Source organism: Nicotiana tomentosiformis, chromosome 10 (assembly GCF_000390325.3).
Source record: "Nicotiana tomentosiformis chromosome 10, ASM39032v3, whole genome shotgun sequence".
Taxonomy (NCBI): domain Eukaryota; kingdom Viridiplantae; phylum Streptophyta; class Magnoliopsida; order Solanales; family Solanaceae; genus Nicotiana; species Nicotiana tomentosiformis.
Window position 1 is genome coordinate 1595347 of NC_090821.1, and position 16899 is coordinate 1612245.

Here is a 16899-nt window from a genome sequence, read left to right on the forward strand (position 1 = left end):
ATCACATAGGTAGCAAAAAGAAATTCAATTTCAGTAATAAAACTTGAAAATATCAAGAATACATATTCATAAACAACTTGAATACAATATTCTTACAATTAATCTACAATACCTGCTTCATCCATTGTGCTAGTTGTTAGCATGATGCCCCTATATGCCGACTTCAAGAAGGTACCATCGACTACTATAATTGTCCTACAATACTCCCAACTCTTGATGGACGTATTAAGAGCAACAATAACATACAAGAAACAATCATCTTCAGTCTTCTGAAATTTCACTACCGACCCCGGATAAGTCTTCTCCAAAATATATAAATAACTCGGCAGGCGACTGTAGGAATCAGCAGGATGACCTCTCAAAAATTTCAAAGCCTTTTCTTTTGCTCTACAAGCTTGCATGTATGTTAAATTCACACTATGTTCCGACAACATGTCAGTTTGTATGTCTTTTGGTATGTATATTGTCTTAGGATCCGCATATTTTGGCATGACCATGCTGCCAACTACCATGGCAGTAGCTGTACGTTTTATATATATATATATATATATATATATATATATATATATATATATATGTGTGTGTGTGTGTGTGTGTGTGTGTGTGTGTGTTGTCCATCAACGAGTATGTGTGCAAGCTGTTGAATTTTCGAACCTTGAATAATAATGATTCATTTATGCTTGTGGATTTAAAGTACCACGTACAATTGTCACCAACACATACGAGGCAGTAGCTATAGAATAAAAACAATGATAAAAAATGTTATGCAAATTGTAGTTACCAAGAAATCAGGTTGTTTATGCACAACAAATTGATCTAGACAATTTATCTACAATTTTGATACAAAAAAAACTATAACTTATACACAATATGATTTTGACAAATAAAATATTCTTACCTTCTTGCACTAGACCTTTTCACCCTAAATTAAAACTTATTCATAGCAGCATAGTGCTTCATTGCACTGACAATTATTTGCTTGTCTTGGTAAACTTGGCCTACTTCAATTACTTTTGGCATATGTTTTGTTATGATTATACTTTCATATTCCACAATTACCGGGGATGTTGGCATATCAATCAACTTCACTGTTTCTGATACTTCTCCAAATGTGTTACAATTGCTTGACAATTGTACCACGTTAGTATTACAATAATCAGAAGTACCTGCACTCATTTAAAAGTATAATAATTCAAACCTCTGTATATTCAGTTGTTCAGTATTTAACATAAATTAAGTTACACTTCAATTATTTTTAGAGACATAACAGTTGAACTATATTTGTTCAGTAATATAGTTGTAGACAATTTGTAGTAAAATTGTAGAACACTTGGAAATTGAAAAACTTTAGGACTAAAAAAACAGAGCAAACCTGTAATTGTGCTCACATTCGACATACTTCATTCCAAATCGAAATCCCTTACTGTTATACATAGCAGATACATTCCTAGGTTTTTGTTTTCCTTTTTCATCTCCATATACACTCGAACTCCCATATCGTTCTGAATTTCCATTGGAGGACAACGTTCGTTCACTGTGTATTTGATCTCGATGATTTTTACAGAAGTATTGATCATTAGGTGCTCTGCAATTGCGACATTCAACTGACTATAATTTGAATCTTCATTGACTACAATTCCGTCAACATCAAATTCTATGTATCTCCCAAAGTTATCCCACCGACCATTGATCTAAAGCATTATCGCCAATTTTGACATTATATCGCCAAATTCAATTCAATTGTAGAGAAAAAAATTACACAATCCTATAAAAACTTTAGAATGTAGCTATATGTTTAGATCTGATTGTCAATTATAGAGAAAAAAATAATCTGCAATTGTTTTCTTCTGAATTTTTTTTTAATTTGTTGCCTTGTTTATGAAAAACCATAGGAAATTTGCGTTAGAGAAGGATTCTGCAGAATTTGGGGCGATAATTGTGTTTAATGTTTTTTGTATATTTTTACCGTTTAAATTTCGTAACTGAAATATACGTTGTTCCAAAATCGCGCATCTAAAAAAGGAAGTCTATCGAAGAAAGGAGTCAATGTATATTTTTTTGTAGCTAAAATGTATTTAGGTCGGATAAATTCCAAAACTGGGACGATTTTGGTAATAAAGTTTCATATAGTGTATAGGGAAAAAAATCCCTTTAATTATTCATTTTTTAATCAAAATTGTTGCATATTTTAGAGTTTAACTTTTATAAATTGGCAGTGGAAAAAACTTTTTATTGTCGTAACGAACCGACCGATTGTTTGGGAAATTGGCAGTGGGAAAAAACTCCCTCTATCTCATTTTGTGGTTACTTGACTTGTCGGGGTGCTTGGTGTCGGGTTCGGGAGAGTTTCAAAGTGAAATAGGACACATAGTCCCTAAATTGGAAGTTTAAGTCATAGGAGTTGACCGTAGGTTTACCTGTGTGAAGACGACTCCAAAATAGAGTTTTGACAGTTTCAGTATCTCCGTATGATGATTATGGTCTTAGGAACATGTCCAGATGTTAATTTGGAGGTCTGTAGGTCGTTTCAGTGCGAATTGACGAAAGTTGGAAATTAGTGGAATTTTTGGAAGTTTGATCGAGAGTGGACTCTTTGATATCGGGGTTGGATTCTGATTCCGAAAGTTAGAATAGGTCCGTAATGTCAATTATGACTTGTGTGCAAAATTTGGGGTCAATCGGACGTGATTTGATAGGGGTCGGCATCAGATGTAGAAGTTAGAAGTTCTAAAGTTCATTAGGCTTGAATTGATGTGCAATTCATGTTTTTAGCATTTTTTTGATGTGGTCTTTGGCCTCGAGTAGGTCCGTTATGTGTTTTGGAACTAGTTGGTATACTCGGACGGGGTCCCGGGGGCCTCGGGTGTGATTCGGATCGATATCGGATCAATTGTTGGACATGTGCAAATGCTGAAACTCCCAGCTTCTGGTGTAATCACACTTGCAGAGGTTATGACCGCAGGTGCGGACTCGCACGTGCACTTGAAGGAATGCAGAAGCGGACAAAGCAGCCCAGGCAAGGGTCGGTAAGGAGATACGCAGGAGCGACTAAGGTTGCAGGTGCGAAACATTTGTCGTTGGCGCGCACGCGCAGGTCGACTCTATGCTCGCAGAAGCGGACTCTGTGGATTAAGTGAAATCCGCACCTGCGATAACTTTTCCGCAGGTGCGGAGTCGCAGATACGGCAGTAAGGTCGCATGTGTGACATAACTGGGCAGAAAAGGACTAAGTTCGAGGGTTTGATTCATTATCCAGTTTTGGACCTAGGGAGCTCGGTAAGTGGCGATTTTTCGAGAGTTTTGCAAGAAAATCATTAGGGTAAGAGATTCTAACTTAGTTTTGGTTATATTACACGAATCTATTATTGTTTTCATCATTTAATTAGTGTTTTTAGTTGGAAATTTAGGAAAATTTTGGGAAAACTTCTTAGGCTAAGATTTGGGGATTTGAAAGACGATTTGAGGTCAGATTTGAGTAATTCTTGTGTGGTTGGACTCGATATCGAATGGGTGTTCGGATTTATAATTTTGGTCGGGTTCCGAGACATGGGCCCGAATCGACTTTTTGGAGCGATTTTTCAATTCTTTGCTAAAGTCGTAATTTCATTAATTAAATTAGTTTCCTATAGTTATATTTATATTATGAAATTATTTTGGCTAGATTCGAGCCGATCAGAGTTGAAAAATCGAGGGAAAGTCCTTCTTATTGATTGATTGAGCGAGGTTCGAGGTAAGTGACTTGTCTAACCTTGTGTGGGGGAATGTTTCCCTTAGGATTTGGTACTGTTATATTAATTTGCAATACGTGAAGGCCGTGTACGCGAGGTGACGAGTGCGTACTCAGGCTAAATATTAAAAATCCAGTTTTTGCTAAGTAGTTTCCTTTTATTCCCTTAATTGAGTTACTCCAACATGTGTAGTCATCACGTTTAGCCTAATTTTACATGTCTACGTATCTTATCTCTTATTTGCAATTTGTACAACATGCTTAGTTGAATTACATGTTTCCTTGATTTTGTATTCATCCTTTAACTGTAGGATTATTTTCTTGTAATATCATTGTTTCATTATTATGTGTTGGTTTTTGTGATTATTGTTGAGATGACCATTTGGTTGTGGCACGAGGTTTCTGTCGTGCAGATTGTTTATTGTGGCACGAGGTTTTTGCCGTGCAGATTGTTTATTGTGGCACGAGGTTTCTGCTGTGCGGATTGTTATTGTGGTACAAGGCTTCTGCCGTGCGGATTGTTATTGGTTGCACGATGTTTCTGACGTGTCGTTGTGAGATATTTACTTTTGGGACTATAAGGCGGTACCTCGGGAGTGCCCCTGTTGATATTCCTTATTTGCTATATTGTTGTTGTTATTTCTTTAACATGTAAAATTCTTGTTTTCCTTTCTTGTTGAATTAGCTTTCCTTGATTTCGTGTTGTTACTTTCCGTAAATCCCTTACTGTTTCACTTCCCTGTTATTTCATTGTGTCATTATATTATCTGTCTTGTTTCTTATTATCTCCAGTAGGGCCTTGACCTGACCTCGTCACTACTATACCGAGGTTAGGCTTGGCACTTACTGGGTATTTTTGTGGTGTACTCATACTACACTTCTGCACATATTTTTGTGCAAATCCAGGTGCATCCTATCAGCCTCGATATTAGAGTGTTGTGTTGCGGCTTGGAGACTTCAAGATACACCTGCCCGTGTCCGCAGGCCTCGGAGTCCCCTTCTATCCCATTCTTTCCTTATTTCTTTACATTTTGATAGACATCGATGTATAGGATTGTTCGGTACTGTATTTAGAGCTTGTGACTTATATCTCACCAGGTTTTGGGTTTTTACGTATTGAATTTTGGTAGATTCTATTTATGAAACTGTTGGGATGTTCAAGTTTTAATCTCTTATTTAATATTTCCGTATATTGATTAGGCTTACCTAGTCTTAGTGACTAGGTGCCATCACGATATCCTACGGAACAAATTTGGGATCGTGACAATTGTATCAATTACTCAAAAATAACTATAAGTAATCGTCCATAAATGTAGAATTGATAAGCTGAAAATAATCTTACAGTTAAATATACTGCTATTAATAAACTAGTATCTATAAACGTGCGTTGCATGTTAATAATGACACATGATGGTTTAAATATTTATTTATATCAAGGAACAATAAACTTTAATTAATGAGAGAAATTTTATATATAATTATACATCAGTCATCTAAATGCCGAAAAATATTATTACATTAGCATAATACGTGAATTCAAAATGAAAGGACATCATTAGAACTTACACAAATGATCAATTTTAGTCATGTTAAGTAGATAATTATGTATGGTAGTTTAAAGGTATCTGATATGATGGTATCTAACCGAACATTTATTTATAAATGATGTTTTTTGGTGTATGTTTCCTTCTAATGCTTTGGTTGCTCTGCCATAACCAGAACTCTTGTTGTCAATATTCATATCTCTCTTGAACGTGCAACATATATTTATTCATGTAAGAAAATATATAGTTGTAAATATAGTCTAATATTTAGGATGCTTGTCCTTGTGCTATATTTATTATAACTACAAAACATAAACATACTGAAAATTATTTTCACACAAATTTAAAAGGATATACTTTAGTTTCGGAATACGAAAGTTGAATTCGGGGATAAACACATACTTAGAAGCACATTGACCAGTATCATAAGTTCTGTGTAACGACCCGACCGGTCGTTTTGCTTTCTAGAACCTCGTTCCCTTAAATAAGACTCCCCGTATATGCTTTTACTATCTTATGACTTGCAGGGGTGGTTAGTCCGGGTTTAGAAGGATTCGGGTTGAAATAGGAACACTTAATTCCCTAATATTGGCTTAAAAGGGGTTAAGTTTGACTTGGGTCAATATTTTTAGTAAACGACCTCGGAATTGGGACTTGATGGTCCCAATAGGTTCGTATGATAATTTTAGACTTGGGCGCATGTTCGGATCGGATTTTGGATGACCCGGTAACGTTTCGGCTCTAAATATTGAAGATTGGCACATTGAAGGTTTTTCAAGTTCTTTAAATTTGGTTTGGAGTAAGTTTTAGTGTTATCATGGTCCGTTTGAAATTCCGAGCTAGGAAATAGTTCTGTATGGTGATTTAAGACTTGCACGCAAAATTTGGCGTCATTCCGAGTTGATTTGATAGAAATCGGACGCACGAAAGTGTTTCTAGAGGTTTTTGAGTTTCATAATTCGATTCATGTGTTTTGATGTCCGACTCGTAAATCTAGATGTAATTTTGGTATTTCGAGCGCGCGAACGGGTCTGTATTATATTGTTGGACGTGTGAGTTTTATTGTATGGGGTCCCAGGGGCCTCGGGCATGGATCGGATTGGAAATCGGACTCGGAATTCGGCTTGGGGGACTGTTGGTGCACCAGTTCTGGTGCGTCCGCAAGTGCGAGATTTTGGCCGCAAGTGCGAGCTTTCGATCGCATATGCGGTTTTGGACGAGGGGTCTGTGGCCCGCAGAACCGGAGGAATTTCCGCAGAAGCGGCCTCGCTTCTGTGATGAAGGGGTCGTAGGTGCGAGAAGGGGCCGTCTAGGCCTGGGCCGCAGGTGCGAGAGGCGAGCCCCATAAGCGGGCTCGAAGGTGCGGTGCCCTTTCCGCAAGTGCGCCCAAAGCTGGGCTGGGTGTCTTCCGCAGAAGTGGACCTTTGTCCACAGAAGCGGCGTTGCAGGTGCAACCCAAGGTCTGCAGAAGCGAAATTGCTGGAGGCAGTGAGGTCTTTTTATGTCGGGACTTAGGCAATTTTAGTTAATTTCTTTCATCCCTTAGCCGATTTTAGAGCTCTTTCAAGAGGGATTTTCACCTAGCAATTTGAGGTAAGTAATTTCTATATGAGATGAGGTTAATGCATGTATTTTTTGGGCAGATTCTTAGCCTATAAAGTGTAGAAATTGTGGGTTTAGTAGAAAAACCTAGGTTTTGATAAAAATGGGATTTACCCGCGAAAATGATTTTGAACTGGATACTTACCAGGTATATGTTGTTTATGTACTCACGCTACACTTCTGCACTAATCGTGAAGGATCTGAGGCAGGTGCATCTGGCAGTCTTCCCGGCGCGCACCCCCGTTACCTCGAGACCTAGTGGTGAGCTGCTTTCTAGACCCGTTCTACAGCACTCGGAGTCTCTCTTTTGTACTTATTTTCTGTCTACTCTATTTCAGACACTAGTTTAGAGTTTTTGTATATTCTACTAGTTGCTCATACACTCGTGACACCAGGTCTTGGAACACTTGCTAGTAGACCTTATGGTTTTCGGAGCATTTATTTTACTATATTTGCTCACTCATTAGCTTTCGCTTTACTTTATTAGATTTTCTACTCCTTATTTTCTTAATAAATGAAATTCAACTACTTGAAAATTTATTAAAAAGAACAATTACATGGTTATTTCATTGTTGGCTTGCCTAGCGGCGACGTTGAGCGCCATCATGACCTATAATAGGAATTAGGTCGTGACAACATGGTATCAGAGCACTAGGTTCACGTAGGTCTCACAAGTTATGAGCAGGCCTAATAGAGTCTTGCGGATTAGTGCGGAGACGTCCGTACTTATCTTCGAGAGGCTATAGGGTATTAGGAAACTACTCTTTTTCTCATCTCCTATCGTGCAGTTGATGTTGTGCTAAGTATCTTTCTCTTATTCCCTCACATGTTGTGAGAACGCGCGCGGCAGATGTACCCGATCATGGAGGGTTACTCCCCCTGTTGCTAGAGGCCGAGGCAGAGGTCAAGGGAGGGCTCCAGCTTGTGATAGAGGATGAGGACGTCCTAGAGTTGCTTCAGTTGTGCCACTAATGGGTCGTGTGGAGGATCCTGCTATTAAGGAGCAGGGTGAGGTGCCTGCAATAGAGCCAGCCCCAACGGATTTCATGTCCGCACCAAGATTCCAAGAGGTCATGGGTCGTATGTTGCGGTTCATGGATTCTATGACTCATGCTGGTTTATTTCCAGCAGACCCAGCTACATCTCAGGCGGGAGGGGGAGCACAGACCCCTACCGCCCAGGCTCCAGGGTATGCAGCTGCCGTATATCAGACCCCGGGCGCAGTACCCGTGGGCGGAGCCCATCCAGTTGCAGCAGCCATACCTGAGCCCAGACCAGCTGCGATCAGTGATCGCAGAAGCTATTGGACAGATGGACCAGGCTACATCCTCTTGTCTTTGGAGGTGAGCGACATGAGGACCCTCAAAACTGACTACACAACATGAGGATATTGGAGTCCCAGGGGGTGGACTTTACCACTCTCCAGCTGGAGGGCAGGGCCCGTAGGTGGTGGCAGTCATATCTTCTCGGCAGACCAATAGGTTCTCCTCCCTTGACTTGGGACCAGTTTACACGCATCTTCCTAGACAGATATATTCCACCCTCGCGGATGGAAGAGTTGTGATTTCAGTTCGAGCAGCTCCAGCAGGGCCAGATGTCGGTGACTGACTTTGAGGCGAGATTCTCTGAGTTGTCTCGCCATGCACTTATGATACTTCCTACCGATGCAGAGAGAGTGGGGAGGTTTGTTGCAGGTTTGCACTCTGGTATCCAGGCCACAATGGTCCGAGAGGTTGAGATGGGGACTTCGTATGAGCTAGTTGTGCAGATAGCTCGGAGGATTGAGGGTGTTCGTCAGCGGAGCAGAGAGCAGGCAACGAGGGATAAGCGGATTTGATATTCTGGGGGGTTCAGTGGTGCTCCGGCTGGGGGTCAGTTTGTGAGGGGTCAGTCTAGTAGGCCCACATATCCAGCACCGCCGCCTCCTCGGGGTGCTCCTGTGCAGCCCTATTTCAGCGCCATCCCAGAGAGCTCCTACCGTCCACCAACTATTCAGGGTTCCTTCAATGGGCCTTCAGTCCATCAGGGTCAGACTTCAAGTCAGCAGCCCACCGTACCGAGAGGTTGTTTTGAGTGTGGGGATCTTAGTCATGTGAGGAGGTTCTGCCCCAGGCTTCGGGGCAAGGCAGTGCAGCAGGGTCAGCAACCTATGATTATAGCACCAGGTGCCCCACTAGTCGTCCGGCCGCCCAGAGGCGGATGGTAGGTGGGTAGAGGCCATCCTAGAGGTGGAGGCCAGTTAGGTGGCGCTCCATCCAGATCAGATGCAGTAGCCTTTGATGCCATGATCACGGGTATTATTTCTGCCTGCGGTAGGGATGCTTCGGTACGATTTGATCCAGGGTCTATATATTCATATGTTTATTCTCTGTTTTCTCATTTCCTGGGTGTTCCTCGCGAGTCCTTAGGTACTCCTTTTTATATGTCCACTCCAGTGGGCGATTTTGTCATTGTGGATCGGATCTACCTATCCTCCATTGTTACTTTCTGTGGTTATGAGACTAGAGCGAATCTTCTATTGCTCAATATGACCGACTTTGAGATCATACTGGGCATGGACTGCTTATCTCCATATCACACCATCCTTGATTTCCATGCCAAGACTGTTACCTTGGCGATGCCAGAGTTGCCTAGATTGGAGTGGAAGGGTTCGTCTGTCAGTGCATCTAGTCGGGCTATCTCTTTTCTGAAGGCTCGACACATGGTCGAGAAGGGTTGTTTGTCTTATCTAGCTTATGTTCGGGATACTACTACAGAGACTCCGGTGATTGATTTAGTGCCCGTGGTCCGGGAGTTCTTCGATGTGTTTCCTTCTGATCTTCCAAGCATGCCACCAGATCGTGATATCGATTTCCGTATTGATTTGGCTCCAAGTGCCCAGTCTATCTATATTCCGTCGTACCACATGGCTCCGAAAGAGTTGAAGGAGTTGAAAGAACAGCTTGAGGAGTTATTAGCAAAAGGGTTTGTCAGATCGAGTGTGTCGCCTTGGGGTGCACCAGTGTTATTCGTGAAGAAGAAAGATGGGACTATACGGATGTGCATTGATTACCGCCAGCTGAACAAAGTTACCATTAAGAACAAGTACCCGTTGCCGCGTATTGATGATTTGTTTGACCAGTTGCAAGGTGCTAGGGTGATCTCTAAGATTGACTTGAGATCAGGGTATCATCACTTGAAGATTCGTGATTCAGATGTTCCGAAAATGGCTTCCAGACTAGATATGGCCACTATGAGTTTCTAGTGATGTCCTTTGGTTTGACTAATGCCCCGACGTCATTTATGGATTTGATGAACCGGGTATTCATGACATATATTGATTCTTTTGTCATTTTCTTCATTGATGACATTTTGATCTACTCGTGTAGCATGGAGGAGCACGAGCATCATTTGAGAGTGGTGCTTCAGACTATGCGGGAACAGAAGCTATATATTAAGTTCTCCAAGTGTGAGTTTTGGTTAGATTCTGTGGCATTTTTGGGGCATGTTGTATCAGGCAAGGGTATTAAGGTAGATCCCAAGAAGGTTGAGGCAGTTCAGAGTTGGCCTCTTCCTACCATAGCGACCGAGATCAGGAGCTTCTTAGGGTTAGCAGGTTATTATCGTCAGTTTGTGGAGGGCTTCTCATCTATTGCATCACCTTTGACTAGATTGACCTAGAAGGGTGCTCCGTTCCGATGGTTCGACGATTGCGAGGTGAGCTTTCAGAAGCTCAAGACCGCCTTGACTTCAGCACCCGTGTTAGTGTTGCCTTCCTATTCAGGGATTTATATTGTGTATTGCGATGCTTAACACGTTGGCATGGGTTGTGTATTGATGTAGGAGGGCGAGTTATTGCATATGCTTCACGTTAGCTGAAGGCATTATATTTATGGGGTGTCCTGTAAGGTTTACACCTATCATCGCAGCTTGCAGTATTTGTTCAAGCAGAGGGACCTCAAATTGAGGCAACGCAGATGGCTTGAGTTACTAAAAGATTATGATATTACCATCATTAATCATCAGGGCAAGGCGAATGTGGTCGCAGATGCCTTGAGTAAAGAGGCGGAGAGTATGGGTAGTTTGACATACATATCAGCAGAGGATAGGCCATTAGCTTTGGACATTCAATCCTTGGCTAACAGACTTGTGAGGTTGGAAATTTCAGAGCCCAACCGAGTTCTTGCATGCGTCGTCGCACAGTCTTCACTATTTGAGCAGATCAAGGCTCGTCAGTACGACGACTCGCACTTATTGGTTCGCAGAGAGACGGTACTACAAGGTGGTGCCAAGGAGGTTACTATCGGTGAGGATGGTGTTTTGAGACTCTAGGGCCATCTATGTGTTCCTAATATAGATGAATTGAGGGAAAAGATTCTAGAGGAGGCACACCGTTCTCGGTAGTCTATTTATCCAGGTGCTACGAAGATGTATCGCGACCTGAGGCAGCATTATTGGTGGCGGCAGATGAAGAAGGACATAGTTGAGTATGTAGCGAGGTGCCTAAATTGCCAGTAGGTTAAGTATGAGCATCAGAGGCCAGGTGGACTACTCCAACATATGGTTATACCTGAGTGGAAATGAGAGCACATTACTATGGACTTCGTAGTTGGGTTGCCGCGGACTTTGAGGAAGTTTGATGTAATTTGGGTCATTATTGACAGGTTGACCAAGTCAGCACACTTCATTCCAGTTGTGACCATGTATTCTTCAGAGAGATTGGCCCAGATTTACATTCAGGAGATTGTTCGGTTGCATGCTGTGTCTGTTTCCATCATATCAAATAGAGGCCCTCAGTTTACTTCACATTTCTGGAGGGCAATACAGAGTGAGTTGGGGACCCGGGTAGAGCTTAGCACAACCTTTCATTCGCAGACCGACGGGCAGTCGGAGCGGACGGTTCAGATCTTGGAGGATATGATCAGAGCATGTGTGATTGACTTCGGAGGGCAATGAGATTGATTCATTTGAGGCTTTGTATGGTCGGCGATGTCGTTCGCCCATCGGATGGTTTGAGCCCGACGAGGCTAAGTTATATGGTACTGATTTGGTGAAGGATGCCTTGGAAAAGGTAAAGTTAATTCAGGAGCGACTTCGCACAGCACAGTCCAGACAGAAGAGTTACGCGGATCAGAAGATGCGTGATTTATCATTTATGGTGGGCGAGAAGGTTCTCTTGTATGTCTCACTGATGAAGGGAATCATGAGGTTCGGGAAGAGATGAGTTGGGGAGGTTGTTTATGCGCTAACCTTGCCTCCCAATCTATCGGGAGTTCATCCGGTCTTCCACGTGTCTATGCTCCGGAAGTATCATGCCGACAGGTCGCATGTGTTGGACTACAACACCATTCAGTTAGATGAGAGCCTGGGCTCTAAGGAGGAGTCGGTTGTCATTGTTGATAGGCAGGTTCGCCAGTTGAGGTCCAAGAAGATTTATGAGGTAAAGGTTCAGTGGAGGGGTCAACCAGTCGAGGAGGCGACTCGGGAGACCGAGGAGGACATGCAGAGCAGATATCCACACTTATTCGGCACTCCAGGTACGATTCTAGACTCGTTCGAGGACGAATTTTTGTTTAAGAGGTGGAGAATGCAACGACCCGACCGGTTGTTTTACTTTATAGAACCTTATTCCCTTAAATAAGACTCCCCATATGTGATTTTACTGTTTTATAACTTGCGGGGTGGTTAGTCCGGGTTTGGAAGGATTCGGGTTGAAATTGGAACACTTAGTTCCTCAATATTGGCTTAAAAAGGGTTAAGTTTGACTTGGGTCAACATTTTTAGTAAACGACCTTGGAACCGAAACTTGATGGTCCCAATAGGTTCGTATGATGATTTTGGACTTTAGCGTATGTTCGGATCGGGTTTTGGATGACCCGGAAATGTTTCGGTTCTTAATATTGAAGATTGGCACATTGAAGGTTTTTCAGGTTCTTTAAAATTGGTTTGGAGTAGGTTTTGGTGTTACCAAGGTCAGTTTGGGATTCTGGGCCCGGGAATAGTTTCGTATGGTGATTTAAGACTTACACGCAAAATTTGGCGTCATTCCGAGTTGATTTGATAGGAATCGGACGCACGAAAGTGTTTCTAGAGGTTTTTGAGTTTCATAATTCGATTCATGTGGTTTGGTGTCTGACTCGTACCTCTAGATGTTATTTTGGTATTTCTCGGGTCCGTATTATGTTGTTGGACGTGTGAGTGTTATTGGATTGGGTCCCGGGGGCCTCGGGCGTGGATCAGATTGGAAATTGGACTCGAAATTTGGCTTGGGGGACTGCTGGTGCACCAGTTCTGGTGCGTCCGCACCTGCGAGATTTTGGCCGCAGGTGCGAGCTTTCGATCGCAGATGCGATTTTGGATGAGGGGTCTGTGGCCCGCAGAACCGGAGGAAACTCCGTAGAAGCGGCCTCGCTTCTACGATGAAGGGGTTGCGGGTGCGAGAAGGGGCCATCCAGGCCTGGGCCGCAGGTGCGGTGCCTTTTCGCAGGTGCGCCCAAAGCTGGGCTGGGTGTCTTCCGTAGAAGTGGACCTTTGTTCGTAGAAGCGGCATCACAGGTGCAACCCAAGGTCCGTAGAAGCAGAATTGTTGGAGGCAGTAAGGTCTTTTTATGTCGGGATTTAGGCAATTTTAGCTCATTTCTTTCATCCCTTAGGTGATTTTGGAGCTCTTTAGAGGGATTTTCACCTAGCACTTTGAGGTAAGTAATTTCTATATGAGATGAGTTTAATACATGTATTTTTGGGTAGATTCTTAGTATATAAAGTGTAAAAATTGTGGGTTTAGTTGAAAAACCTAGGTTTTGATAAAAATGGGATTTACCCACGAAAATGATTATGGAATTGGGTAAAAATTATATATTTTAGTTCGTGAGACTATGGGTAACAATTATCTTCGAAAATTTCCGGAATCCGGGCACGTGGGCCCGGAGATCAATTTTAAGAATCTTCCAATTTGAGTTGAGTAGTTACTCTAATAGCTAAATTATTAAATTTTGAGCGTATATTGATTATTTTACATAACATTTGGCTAGTTTCGGATTGTTCGGCACCAAGTTGGGTCTTTAGAGTGAATTTGTGGCCGGAAATTGATTTTTGAGACGAGGTAAGTCTCTTGACTAACCTTAAAAGAAAGAATTTACCCCATAGGTGATTTAAATTGCTATTTGATTCTAAATGTGGGAGCTACATACGCACGAGGTGACGGGAGTCTATGCATAACTACTAATTATACTTAAGTCCGGGTAGTTTAGGACCTAAATCATGAAATACGTGTGATGTTTGCACCCTATTTGTTAATTAAAGTGCTTAAATTATTTTGAAACTTGTTAAGGATTTGTAAAGACCGAATTTCACTTACTTGAGTTTTGGCGGGTTACTTGATTGTTAATAGAAATTGTGCTTCTTTATGTATTAGACTTATAATAGCTTTTAAATCGGATGTTCATAAAGTATTCTCTCTTCTTGTGGAGCGGGCCGAACGCTTCGGCAGTATAATAGATGCATCTATGGTTCGTGCCGCTCGACCCTCGGCAGTATATACATTATTCTGGATCGGGTCGTACGACCTCGGCATAAATCGTGCGTGTTAATGCTTGGAGCCCGAACACACTTGATACTATTTTAATGAATTGAGAGATTATAATTTATTTATTTGTTCGAAATTTATTTGGAATTAGCATGTGTTAATGGGAGACTTTTGGAATTTACTGTTAGTTAAAGAATTATTTAATCATTGTTGTCTTTGTGTTAATATTATTATTCACATATTCTATGTTTATTTAGCATTCCTGTATTTTATAGTTAGCCCATAGTAAGTGTCGATGTCGACCTTTCGTCACTACTTCTTCGAGGTTAGACTGGATACTTACTAGGTACATGTTGTTTATGTACTCATGCTACACTTCTGCACTAATCGTGCAGGATCTGAGGCAGATGCATCTGGTAGTCTTCCTGGCGCGCACCCCCGTTACTGCGAGGCCTAGTGGTGAGCTGCTTTCTGAGCCCCTTCTGCAGCACCCAAAGTCTCTCTTTTGCACTTATTTTCTGTCTACTCTATTTCAGACAGTGGTTAGAGTTTTTATATATTCTACTAGTTACTCATACACTTATGACCCATGTCTTGGAACACTTGCGAGTAGACTTTATGGTTTTGGGAGCATTTATTTCACTGCATTTGCTCACTCATTAGCTTTCGCTTTACTTTATTAGATTTTCTACTCCTTATTTTCTTAATAAATGAAATTCAACTACTTGAAAATTTATTAAAAAGAACAATTACATGGTTAGTTCATTGTTGGCTTGCCTAGCGGTGACGTTGGGCGCCATCACGGCCTATAGTAGGAATTGGGTCGTGACATTCTGCATGTATGACGTTATTGTCAAAACTTCTATATACATATGTATACTATTACATAAGCTATTCAGCGGGTCTAAGTTTTCAATAGCATGACGGGCATTATTTTTCTTCAAAATCAACCTATATATAATGAAAGATCAATTTTAACTTACCCTATTTATATATATATATATATATATATATATATATATATATATATATATATATATATATACCCGGCCGGTCATTTTGAAAGTAATAGCCTCGATCCCCTATTTACTGTTTCCCCCGCATCTATTCCAGCTATTGTGACTTGTCGGAGGCTTCGTTTTGGTTTTTGGAGTGTTCTGGGACACTTAGTCCCTAAAACGGGAGCTTAAGCCTTAGGATTTGGACAGTAGATGGAACTGTGTGAAGACGACTCCGGAATAGTTCCATTAGCTCCGTTAGGTGATTTTGGGTTTAGGGGCGTGTCCGGATTGTGTTTTGGAAGTCCGTAGCTTATTTAGAGTTGAAATGGCGAAAGTCGAATTTTTGAAGGTTTTGACCGGTAGTGGAATTTTTGATATCGGGGTCGGATTCCGATTCCGGAAGTTGGAGTAGGTCCGTAATGTTGAATATGACTTGTGTGCAAAATTTGGGGTCAATCGGACGTGGTTTGGTTGGTTTCTGCATCGGTTGTTGAATTTGGAAGTTTCAAGTTCTTTAAGTTTGAATCGGAGGATGATTTATGATTTTAACATTGTTTGATGTGGTTTGAGGGCTCGACTAAGTTCGTATGGTGTTTTAGAATTGGTTGGTATGTTTGGTTGAGGTCCCGGGGGCCTCGGGTGAGTTTCGGGTGGTTAACGGACTTGGAATGGAAGTTGAGAAATTTCTGAAGTTTGGTCTTTTGCTGGTATGATCGCACTTGCGAGGGTATTAGCCGCAGGTGCGAGGCCGCATGTGCGGTAGGTTGAGCGCATGTGCGATGGTTTCTCCGCACCTGCGATAGCGCAGATGCGAACCAGTGGTCGCAGAAGCGGAGGCAGCCAAGGTTAGTCATTTTCGCAGGTGCGCCCATATTTTTCGCACCAGCGGGCGCGCAGGTGCCAGCCCAGGCTCCGCAGGTGCGGAAATGCCTGGGCAGTGCTTAAAACCAAAGGGCTTCGTGATTTTTGTCATTTTGGACTTTGCAAACTCGGTTTAGGGCAATTTTTGAGAGCATTTTCGAGGCATTTCTTGAGGTAAGTCCCTTGTGCTTATTTTTGATCAATAATCTTGTTTTCCCATTTATTTTTTCACCTAGTTAGTGTGTATTTAAGGTGGAATTTAGGAGTTTGAGGCTAGGGATTTGGAAAGTTTGAATTGTGAATTTGAAGGACCATTTGGTGTCGGATTTTAGTAAATTTGGTATTGTTGGACTCGTGAGTGAATGGGCTTTCAGATTTTGTAATTTTTTCCCGATTCCGAGATGTGGGCCTGGGTCGACTTTTTAGGGCGAATTTCAAAATTTTTGTTAAAGTATTGATTTCATTAATTAGATGAGTCTATTATGGTTGTATTTATGATATGCAATTATTTTTGGCTAGATTTGGGCCATTCGGAGTCGGATATTCGTGGAAAAGGCATTGTTACCAATTGATTGAGCTTGGTTCGAGGTAAGTGGCTTGCCTAACCTTGTGTGGGAAAAATTCCCTTAGGATTTGTACTGTTTTTGATATATGAGCGTC

The 16899-nt window shown here is 41.7% G+C and overlaps 1 protein-coding gene across 1 annotated transcript; it reads left to right on the forward strand.

Annotated features, from left to right (window-relative positions):
• Positions 1 to 9700: 9700 nt before the first annotated feature.
• Positions 9701 to 11184, forward strand: LOC138900613 (uncharacterized). Its single transcript, XM_070187717.1, has 2 exons — positions 9701 to 9837; positions 10782 to 11184. The coding sequence occupies exons 1-2, from the start codon at positions 9701 to 9703 to the stop codon at positions 11182 to 11184; spliced, it is 540 nt and encodes a 179-aa protein (XP_070043818.1).
• Positions 11185 to 16899: the final 5715 nt, after the last annotated feature.